Source organism: Danio aesculapii, chromosome 23 (genome assembly GCF_903798145.1).
Source record: "Danio aesculapii chromosome 23, fDanAes4.1, whole genome shotgun sequence".
NCBI classification, from domain to species: domain Eukaryota; kingdom Metazoa; phylum Chordata; class Actinopteri; order Cypriniformes; family Danionidae; genus Danio; species Danio aesculapii.
In genome coordinates, this window is record NC_079457.1 from 5,545,132 (window position 1) to 5,556,875 (window position 11,744).

The 11,744-nt window shown below is 38.4% G+C and overlaps 1 protein-coding gene across 1 annotated transcript; it reads right to left on the reverse strand.

The window, feature by feature from the left end:
* Positions 1 to 563: 563 nt before the first annotated feature.
* Positions 564 to 10,697, reverse strand: LOC130217212 (cytochrome P450 2B1-like). Its single transcript, XM_056449278.1, has 9 exons — positions 10,490 to 10,697; positions 10,243 to 10,396; positions 9,916 to 10,068; positions 6,863 to 7,023; positions 6,378 to 6,551; positions 6,155 to 6,296; positions 5,662 to 5,849; positions 5,128 to 5,269; positions 564 to 792 (listed from the first exon to the last, which is right to left on the reverse strand). Exons 1-9 carry the CDS (start codon positions 10,682 to 10,684, stop codon positions 602 to 604), a joined length of 1,500 nt encoding a protein of 499 aa, XP_056305253.1. The 5' UTR covers positions 10,685 to 10,697; the 3' UTR covers positions 564 to 601.
* Between the last annotated feature and the right edge of the window lie 1,047 nt (positions 10,698 to 11,744).

Consider the following 11,744-nt stretch of genomic DNA (forward strand, 5'->3'; position numbering starts at 1 on the left):
TTCAGATTTAAGCTTTAGCTGGATATTTCACTTCTGGCTGTGTTACACACTGCATAGAAGGTGATTTTCAAAAAAAAAAAAAAAAAAACATAATAGGGGCTCTTTATTATAGTTAATAGATAAAATCAAAAATTATTTCTCAATATAAAAACAGACTCTTTTAGATGCAGATGTTTATAAGTAGCGCCTTCAGAAAATATACTTTTCCTTGCATTTAGCAGACAATTAGCCAGTGATTTTCATGCAAAATGGGTATTTGAAGCTAAAAACAATGAAATGGCAGGCCAGAGTCTTTAAAAAAAATGACTTTACATTTGAATGGAATTCTTTATTTGATGAAAGATCATTACAGTACAGCATTAATAATAAAACAATTAAAATAAAGTCAAAACATTGCCCAAAAACTAATTAAATTTTGACTGCATGAAGACTAAAATACAGCTGTACTTAATAGGTCTTAACATTTCTTGAACATTTATCAGAGTTACCTGAGAACTGTGAATAATACATGATTTAGATGAGCCAAAGTGCTCTTCTGTGTCTCAACGGCTGTGGTGTTACTGTTATTTCCCTTGTATGTGATGGCTTGATGTGTTTCGAGTCACTTTTTGGTGTCTCTACTGCAGCAGATGATGCTAAAAGTTTGAGGATAGCGGACTATACCCACAATGCCATCCATGTCTATGGGCTTTGCATCAGGCGGCCAAGAGAAATGAATCCTCTGTAGGAGAACAGTGGCGAACAGGAAGAGCTCCGTCCTCACCAGTGATTCACCCAGACAGGCCCTCAGCCCTAAAAAAACAAACACACAGATCAATCCAGCGACTACTGCCTGTGCTTTAGGAGGCATTTAGCAAGACAAAGCTTTAGTCAAAACACTGTAAACTTTTAATGCATTTTCCTGTTTTCACAACTAAATGTATTATAGAAAAGGGGTCTCTAAGTGCAAGTTTTTGAAAAAGCCACCATTATTGCTTCCATGTAAACACCAAATGCGGAAATCTTTGATACTTTCTATTGAATACAAATCTGGTCTAGTTTAATGGCTGTAACAGTAGAAGCTGTTGGACGGGAAAAAACAGGCTCAAGCCAAAAATTTTGATAAGCTGTTGGACAAGGGCAGGGCTACAGCCTGTGCATCTCAGGCCAGGGCCGGCCTAGGGCTTATATTTAAGGCCCATGCAGGGCTGTATTCACGGTAGTGTTGTTGCTGCCCCTCAAGAGTTTAAGCTTTTTCAGCGAAGTGTAGATTTAGGCCCTGTTTACACTAATACGTTTTAGTTTTGAACTGCATAAGTTTTGCTACGGTTACGCCATCCGTCCACACTACGAGTGCTAAAAAACATTTTCATTCAAAAATGCTGCTGCTCTGTCTCAGTGTAGATGGGGGGAAATGGAGACATCTGAAAACGGAGGCGCTGCTGTATACATTCTGATTAGAGGCCCGTTTCCACTGAGTGGTACGGTACGGTTTGGTACGCTTTTATGGCCGTTTCCACTGTCAAAATGCGTACCGAACCGTACCGTACCACTTTTTCGGCACCCTTTTGAAAGGGTACCAAGCACGAGAAAGGGTACCAAAAGGCGGAGCCACACGCGCAGCTGAACGCTATTGGTTTACAGAGATTCGTCATTCGCTTACGCAACAAGCCAGAATGAAAACAAAAAAGCCGCCATGTTTGAAATACACAGCAAGAGATTTTAGCGGAATTATAAATACATATAATAACGAGCCATGGTCGATCCGGGCTCAAACAAACCTTGTTGTCATCTTGATGAACAGCCACAAAGCCAAGAAGAAGAGCAGATTTACCCTGTGCCCTGTAGTTTTTTACGAGCCAGTCTGAGGCGCGAGCGGTTTCTCTTTCTTGCTAGCGCTCGCGCGCGTCTAACATTATATCTGAAATAACAAACTTCTTGAGCTGATGATAATAACCTGCGCTTGATTATTGACATGCTTTTGAAACCCGATCCTGTCAGACACTGACAAACGCGAGAGTGAAGCGTGAAGAAACAAAGGAGAAGCCGGAAAAAAAAGCACATTATTTCTCTGCAAACATGAACAAAATGCCATGTATAACTTATTATCTTCACCTTTTGGACTAACATGAACCGGGAATGACGGAATTACTCTCTAACAGAGGCTACATGTGCTGCTGAAGCTTACAGACACAGACAAGAGGTTTACACTGACTGTAGGCTATAATTTGTGTTGTTTTGAACCTAAATACTGACGAAATATCTGCTATATGTAGTTCTTCTGTAGTTGGTAACATATCGGAGACTGTAAGGGGCTGTATGTGTTTATATATATGTTCATTTATTTAGTTATTTAATATAATTACAAACGTTACAGTATTCTGTTTCGCACTGTCATTGATCTGCAGTTATAATCAACTCATGTTCATTGAAAAGTTAGTAATAAACATTTCTACACAAGTATTTATGTGTATAAAGCATCTGTTTTGTGAGAAGTGTTTTTCATATGATATGTAAGTGACCCCTACAGCTTTATTGTAGACATTCCCTCGAGCGAGAATGACGTCGACTGAAACTTTCTGTCATACACCACGCCCACCAAAAGGGTACCCTTGTTAGTGGAAACGCAAGCCTGATAAAGGTGACCCGTACCGACCCGAACCGTACCGTACCAGTCAGTGGAAACGAGCCATAGGCCTTTTTCCTTAATATTAGGTAGCCTACACACAGCTCAGTCTTGCATCCTTTCCTTTTAAGTTCAGACTTCACAAGTTCACATCGGGTAAATCTTCAAAGGGAACAGTGTACTTTATACCCTCATTCACATCACCCTGGCTACGCTGTTTTACTTTCTTAACAATAAATGAAAACATGATATAAGGAACTGCCTATTTTTATTTTGATATCAGCAATTTAACAGACACCAAAAATGTTGAGGCGTCGTGTAGCTGCATATTTATATGACCGTCATCTTCATGCATATTTATAACAAAACAGAGCCTATAACAGACCTGCCTCCTTTAATTTATTGAAAATACGAAACATACCCTCTCTTTCGCTGAATATCAGTTTTAATAATCAATAATGGCCATTATAAAAGTATAACGTACAATAATAAGTTTATACAATACAGGAAATAAAGACAAGTAATCAGTCAATATGCAGAATCAGTGTCCGCGGTTACATTAATTAATATATTAACCTAACTTATCTTTGCGCTCAGCCAAAACACTTTACCTGAGAACAAGTAATAGATTCAAAAGACCAAATTCAGGGAATATGTCATTAGATATAGACAAGATTTATATCTAAAATACTAGAAAAAGTTGTTTCTGCTCAATTATGCTCCTTTCTGCAGACGAACAATGTTTTTGAAGTGTTTCAGTCAGGTTTCAGAGCTCATCACAATACAGAAACTGCATTAGTGAAAATAACCAACGATTTACTCTTAGCTGCTGACCAAGGGTGCATCTCGCTATTAGTTCTACTCGATCTTAGTGTGGCATTTGACCATGGTATCCTCATTAATCGCTTAAAGTCTACAGGTGTCCAGGGACAGGCCCTACAATGGTTTAAGTCATACTTATCTGACCGTTACCAGTTTGTGAATATTAATGGACAGCCTTCACAAATCAGCCCAGTAAAATACGGGGTGCCTCAAGGATCAGTTTTAGGCCCTTTGCTGTTTACAATATACATGCTACCCCTGGGAGACATTATTAGAAGACATGGGATCAGCTTTCACTGCTATGCAGATGATACTCAATTATATATTTCAACTAAACCTGACGAGATGTCTTAACTGTCCAAGCTAACCGAGTGTATTAAAGATGTTAAAGACTGGATGACCAACAATTATCTTCTCTTAAACTCAGACAAAACAGAATTATTACTTATTGGGCCTAAATCCTGTACACAGCTGATCTCACAACTCGACCTGCAATTAGAGGGATACAAAGTTAGCGTTAGCTCTACTATAAAAGATCTGGGTGTCATATTAGACAGCAATTTAACTTTTAAAAATCATATATCCCATGTCACAAAAACTGCTTTCTTTCATCTGAGAAATATCGCTAAGTTACGAAGTATGCTATCCATCTCAGATGCAGAAAAGCTAGTCCATGCTTTTATGACTTCTAGGCTGGATTACTGTAATGCACTGTTTGCTGGCTGCCCAGCATCCTCTATTAACAAACTTCAATTAGTACAAAATGCAGCTGCCAGAGTTCTTACCAGGTCTAGAAAATTTGATCACATCACCCCAATTTTATCCTCCGTACACTGGCTGCCTGTTAAGTTTCGTATTGAATTTAAAATATTGCTTCTTACATATAAAGCTTTAAATAATCTAGCTCTCAAGGTTTTTTTTCTTCACTTTCGCCATTTAGTGAAGCTTTTTTCCCTCTCCGCTGTCGCCACTGGCTTGCATGGTTCGGGATCTGTAGAGCTGCGCATCGTTGGATTTGCTCTTCAATATTTGGACTCTCAGTAGTGATTATTAAACCACACTGAACTGAGCTAAACTGAACTGAACTTAAACACTAAAAACTGAACTACACTGTTCCTATTTACTGTGACCTTTTATGTGAAGCTGCTTTGACACAATCTACATTGTATAAGCGCTATACAAATAAAGGTGAATTGAATTGAAAGATGAATAAAATATCGCGTTTAACAAATATAGTGAGATTAGATCCAGCGGTAGATCCTTGATGAACCGTGCGACATGCACAGCTCTCATATGCTCAAAGCATGCTGCAGTGCATGCCAGAGAGTGTGTGTGGTCACGTGATGTGCGTTTTCAGCGTGGACGCGGATCGTTTTCATTCTAAAACGCCGTTTTAAAACTAAAACGTATTAGTGTAAATGGGGCCTTACTTAAGGAACATTACGACAAGCAGCGGAGATGTATCAAACACTATACACACAGCAAATTCTAAATACACACCAGTGTCAAACGCATGTCTTTAAAAGGTGTTTTTGGATTAGACATGGGATGTGTGTGTGCTATGACTCGTTTGATAGTCATTTAAACAGAGGTTTTGTAACCCGCAAACACACATACAGGTTTTCACGTCATGTTTGGTCAATAAAACACTTCAGCAAATGATACATTTATCATTATAATATCACAAACACCCGACTCACCCAGGGAAAATGGAATGTACGACTCCGGCTTGCTGAAGTGTCCGTTCTCATCCAGGAAATTCTCTGGGTTGAATGTGTCAGGATGCTTCCAGTGATCCTTACTGCTGAAAATTGCAGCCAAGTTTGTCATGATCATAGTTCCCTGTATGAGAAAAAAAGATTAACATAATTAAATAAATGCATGAAAGAAATTATATGGTAGTTTCTTCTTTTGATTTTTGTGATGTAATATAACCTGGAGCCTGAAATATATAAGCTGTATTTGCATGTGTGAATCATATCTTTAATGATAATTATTATGGAGACCAATTTAGTGCCACAGTAACTGTATAAAATCTTTATACATTCAAAATGCCTAAATCTTAATCTTTATCATACTCTGTTCAAATCATTCAGATGAAAATTTTGAATCAACTGATTCAATAAAAGAACTGATTTGCGTTGATAAGAACAACTTGAATATGAAAAGCCAGGGCATATTTCCATTTTTACAATCCATTAGCTTCATCCACTCACTTAAGCTCCATTCATTACCTGAGGAATGTCGAATCCACGTAGTTTTGTGGGCTGAATCGTTTCATGAAACACACCTAAAGGTACAGTTTTTGCACATCTCTGAATCTCATGAACAGTGGCATGTGTGTATGGTAGTCTGTCACGGTCATCCATGCTGGGCAAGCGGTCGTAACCCAGAACTTGAACAATCTCCTCATGACATCTCTCTGTGTCGTGCGACAAATGGTTAAGGGAAAAACATTTAGGACCCAGAAAATACAAATGTTCTCCTAAAGTTCCCATATTTAACAACTTAAATAGAACCTAAAAGAGAATGTTCTGAATACGTTCTTCTAACATAGAGGAAACATTTTATTAAGATGCTGGTCTAAATCAGCAGATAAGCTAAATTGTATAATCACCACACATCTAAGCTAAAGGTTCAGAGTAGTGGTGAAACCTAAAGTACAATTTCAGCAGAAAACATAAACAGAATTCAGTCATTACTGCAGTTGATGTTTTACTTTAGTACCTTGTATATCTGGGTTTTGAATCAAGAAGAGCAGTCCCCATCTGATACTGGTTGCGGTGCTGTCGGTTCCAGCAAAAAACAAGTCAATTGCTGAACCAATCAGGTTATCTTCATGAAATGTGGAGTCTTTGTTGGACTTTTGCTGTTTCAGATAGAAGAAAGCTGTCAGTTTATTGTAACTACAACTAAATTAATACATATGAGAATCCTTTCATAATCTCACTTTCTCGATCTCCAGCAGATAGGCATCAATGAAGTCTCGTGGACTGCCTGGATCCAGAGTTCTTCTGTGTTCTTCAACTTCATCCCCAATGAAACCATATAACTCATTGGAGTTCTGCTTGATCTTCTGGTGTGGACCAGGGAAATGCTTGATGAAGGGGGCCAAGTTGAAAATCTAAGACAGATAAAGCATTATGAGCTAACAGGCCTGTTGTATTCCACATGTGCACTTTCTTCTCCATATAAAGTTAATTTTTACAAAAAAAGACAAACTTAACACATACTGTGAAATATATGGCAATGCAGGGAGTGCAGGTCACACTACAATGTTTTAGTAGGGATGTGTAAGGTATTTAAATTCTGTCTAGATATACAGCTTGCCAAAGAGGCAAATAATGAATAAGTTACAACACTACATGAGGATGAATATGTCAGGTGCATATATACTGTATAAGACAAAGTCATAAATTAAGAATTTGATCATACATGTCCTATAGCTGATCCTGTGAGCATCATGTTTTCATTCAGCATTTTCAGAAGGTATTTTAAGCGTTTGTTATCGTAGTCGAAGCGATCTCCGAACATGATGGAGCAGAAAATGTTGGAAACAGCATTCTGTAGGGCATGATGGGGATTCACTGGCTTGCCTGCAAAGAAAGATGAAACATACATTTAAAACTATTTGTGACAATTGTAACATGCAAAAATAAGCATGAAGCTTTTGATATCCTACAACATATTCTTGTCACAAATGTTTCAGAGAGAGTCATTGGTTTCTGTTTGATATTTAAAAGGCAAGGCAAGGCAAGTTTATTTATATAGCACATTTCATACACAGTGGCAATTCAAAGTGCTTTACATAAACAGAAATAAAAGAAACACGTATAAGAGAAATAAACACAAATAATAGAAATGGTAAAAATAAAAATAAAATAAAATAAAAGCTTATAAAATGTGTTATAAAAGAATTAAAAAGAAGAGAAAAACATAGTAGTTCGATCTGTCGGACGTAGCACAGTGCTCATTCAGTAAAGGCACAGCTAAACAGATGTGTTTTCAGTCTGGATTTGAACGTGCCTAATGTTGGAGCACATCTGATCATTTCTAGAAGCTGATTCCAGCAGCGAGGGTGTAGTAGCTGAAAGCCGATTCACCCTGCTTTGACTGAACTCTTGGGATTTCTAATCTATTTGATCCTAAAGATCTGAGTGATCTGTTAGGTTTGTATTCAGTGAGCATACCTGTAATGTATTGAGGTCCTAGGCCATTTAGTGATTTATAGAGCAGTAATAATACTTTAAAATCTATTCTGAATGTAACTGGGAGCCAGTGTAAAGACCTGAGGACAGGTGTGATGTGCTCTGATTTCCTGGTTCTGGTCAGAATCCTGGCAGCAGCGTTCTGGATGAGCTGCAACTGTCTGACTGTCTTTTTGGGAAGTCCAGTGAGGAGGCCGTTACAGTAATCCACCCTGCTGCTGATAAAGGCATGAACAAGTTTCTCTAAGTCTTCACTGGAAACAAAGCATCTAATTCTTGCAATGTTTTTGAGATGATAGTATGCTGATTTACTGACTGCTTTGATATGACTATTAAAACTCAGATCTGACTCCAGAGTCACACCAAGTTTTTTGACCTTATTTTTTGTTGTTTGACCCTTAGAGCCAAGGTACGCATTCACCTTGAGAACCTCATCTCTGTTCCCAAACGCAATGACTTCACTTTTCTCTTTGTTTAACTGAAGAAAGTTGGCACATCCAACTGTTAACTTCATCAATGCATTGGCAGAGGGTGTCAATGGGGCTGTAGTCATTAGGCAGTAAGGCTAGGTAGATCTGAGTGTCATCAGCATAGCTGTGATAGGGGATTTGGTTCTCTCATTATTTGGCTCAGAGGGAACATATAAAGGTTGAACAGGAGTGGTGCCAGAATCGAGCCTTGTGGGACTCCACATGTCATGGGTGTCCACCTCGACCTATGGTCACCTATACTGACATGGTAACCTCTTCCTTCAAGGTAAGATCTGAACCATTTGAGGACCGTCCCAGACAGCCCAACCCAGTTTTCCAGCCTATCCAGAAGTATGCTGTGATCGACAGTGTCAAATGCGGCACTGAGATCGAGCAGTACCAGCACTGTTAGTTTGCCTGAATCTGTATTTAGGCGGATATCATTGATTATCTTTATAAGGGCGCTCTCTGTACTGTGATGTGGTCTGAAACCAGATTGATAATTGTCTAAACACCCCTTGAAGTTTAAGAACTTGTTAACCTGGTTAAAAACAACTTTTTCAATGATTTTGCCAATGAAAGGGAGATTTGAGATGGGCCTGTAATTGCTCAATATGGTGTTATCCAGGTTGCTCTTCTTCAAGAGGGGTTTAACAACTGCAGTTAAGTGAGTTAGGAAAAATCCCTGAGAGAAGTGAAGCATTTACCACTTTTAGAAGATCCATTTCTAAACAGGTAAACACCGTTTTAAAGAATGATGTGGGGAGTGTGTCAAGACTGCATGTTGATGTTTTCATAATTTGCACGATCTCTTCTAAGATTTTGCCATTAATTGCCATGAAATTGGACATAATGTCTGATTTCTTAAGTTGCGGTTGAGCTAGTCTGACTTTGACACAACTTGGCTGATTGGATGAGCTGATTGCCTTTCTGATATTATTGATCTTGTCAGTAAAGAAATGGGCAAACTCATTACATTTGCTTTCAGAGAGTAGCTCACTGGGAATCCGACTGGGGTGGGGGGGGGGGGGGGGGGGGTTGTGAGTTTCTCTATCGTTGCAAAGAGTTTACGAGCATTGTTTACGTTGCTGTTTATAAGGCTTGAAAAGAAAGTCTGCTTTGCAGTTTTTAGTTCCATATTAAAAGCATGAAGACTGTCTTGATAGATATTATAATGGATTACTAGTTTGGTCTTTCTCCACATACGCTCAGCTTTTCTGCATTTTTCTTTTCGTCATTTGTATTCTTGGGGACCTAGTCCAAGATCCCCTTTGGCTGCTAGTTATCTTCTTGGCTTTAACAGGAGCAATGTCATCTATGACATTCTTAACTTTAGAGTTAAACAAATCAAGAAGAGAATCAACAGAGTCTGCAGATATACTTGGTGCTAGCGATATGGCCTTCATAAACTGCTCATTAGTGTTCTCATTGATGCATCTCTTTCTGACAGAGACAGATCTGTCTTTAATAGCTGGAGTGATCAATATGTCAAAGAAAATACAGAAATGATCAGATAGTGCAACATCCTTAACAACAGTTGATGAAATGTGTAAACCCTTAGTTATAAGTAGATCAAGAGTGTGTCCACGATTGTGTGTGGGTCCTTGAACATGCTGAGTCAGATCAAAAGTGTTCAAAACAGTCATCAGTTCTTTTACAGCATTGATTTCTGGATTATCAATGTGAATATTAAAATCCCCAGCAATGGTAAAATAGTCAAATTCAGAGGTTACTAATGAGCACAGATGAGCTTGTTTGGAGCCTCACACAATGTCTTAAACTGTTTAAACAAAACATGAACATGTCATACCTTCATCTTTGAGCATTTCAGCCATCAGATATTGGCTTTCCTCTAACACGCGACTTTCTATTGATTTCTTCCCCAGACCAAAGTTTCTAAGTGTGTGCAGAGCAAACCGTCTCTGCTGCTTCCAGGAGTTGGTAAATGTGACCATAATTATACCTAAAAAAAAAAAGAGAGAGAGAGAAACAGACTTTCATATCTACACATCTTTGGCATAGTGATTGCATTTTGCTCAACTGTACAGTCTTAAAATAAATGCTGGCATTGTTGATTCCATAAAGAACCTTTAACATATATTAAACCTTATTATTGTGCATAAGGTTTTAAACTGACCACATCCATTAGATGTCCAGTCTATGACTGGCAGATGTGGCCTTCCAGCAAAAGCTTCCTGAACCAGGGCTTCCTTAGCCACCTGGATTGTATTGAGGATTATTGCTGGCTTTCTCCCAAGATACATAGTGGTTATTTCTCCATACTGAGACAACTGTTTGGAGAACATTTACAGCAAGGTTAATGTATTTGTTGTTCAGAATACAGCAGCGGAGCTTCACAATGAGAGAAAACAGCAAAAACTTACTAATCTGTTGAAGCCCATTGGGTTCCTCAATAAATGTGGTAAGTTTCCCACAAAAGGTAGAGGTGTTGGACCAGGTGGAAATCGACTTTTGTAAGCATGAATCCTGAAGATCTCAAGCAGAACCAGAAAAATCAAGCCCATCATCAGAGTCAAGCCCACAGAGGCCAAGTCTAAACTTACAAGAGCCCCAAACATGATGACAGATTGAGTTCAGGACAAACACAACAGCAGTAGAGGGTCAGGAGCTTTATAACAAAGGAAGGAGGAGGAGACAGAAAGAGTTGGTCGTGCTGTGAAGCCTTTTAGTCCAATCTTCATCCCCACTCATACAGATAGGGATTTGCAAAATACTACCCACAGTACCTAATTTGATTAAAACAATCAATGACAAACTTTGTTTAGTGAAAAGAGTATCATATTATATTAGTGCACTGTAGGACTGGAAGCTTATGCTGCTATTCTAAACCAATAAGCAGTTTAGTCATAGTGTGTATAAAATAATTATTCATCAGACTCTGTTATGATTAATCTGACTCCATTAAAGTTGTTATCATCATTAATTATGAGAAATAACCTCATAGCCCTGAAGCAGGTAAAGTTAGACATTAAGTTACATGTTTAAATATACAGATAGTAGAATGAAACGCCTGTTGATCTCAACAGGACCTTCTAGGAATAATAATGGAAATAATATAATAAAAACACAGTGCATAGTGAAACTTAACTGTAACGCATGGTATGTTAAAAACACTGTGAAACTGCCTTTAAATGTGACGCCATTCTTTCTGAGGACTTTTTCTTCTTCCAGTTTGAGCAATACCAACCCTCAAATCCAGCTGAACCACTATGAAACCAAATGTGATAAGATAAAGAGGGGGAGAAGTACATTAACACACAGCATTCTCCTCAAGCCATAGTGGTATTCATAGGTTGTCCATTAAAATACATCAATGCCTCTACTGATTTCATCACCACTACATAGTTTAGGTCATAAACCATCAAATGACACCAACAAAACAAAAGTTGCATAGCAGAGATGAGTATTGGAGGTGTAGGAACTATACCTCACCAGGACATTAACAAACATTATCAATGGCAGCTTAATCCAGCAGCTGGTTTATGAATGAGATCAATAGGCAGAGAGATGGCTGTGTTTAGCAGCCATTAAACCGGATTCAATCACATTTGCATTCACACTGTTAAAGCAATCTGATCTAATGTGCTTTTGTCTACCTCTCGAAGTGGTCAAAGTGGA

Bases quoted from the DNA above. Each gene is read 5' to 3' on its own strand.
- LOC130217212 (XM_056449278.1), bottom strand. From the start codon at position 10,684: ATGTTTGGGGCTCTTGTAAGTTTAGACTTGGCCTCTGTGGGCTTGACT. The intron at 5,270-5,661 runs GTAATGAATGGA...TTTCTCATACAG, and splicing joins GTGGATTCGACATTCCTCAG to GGAACTATGATCATGACAAA. The intron at 793-5,127 runs GTGAGTCGGGTG...TTGTTTTTTTAG, and splicing joins GTACATTCCATTTTCCCTGG to GGCTGAGGGCCTGTCTGGGT.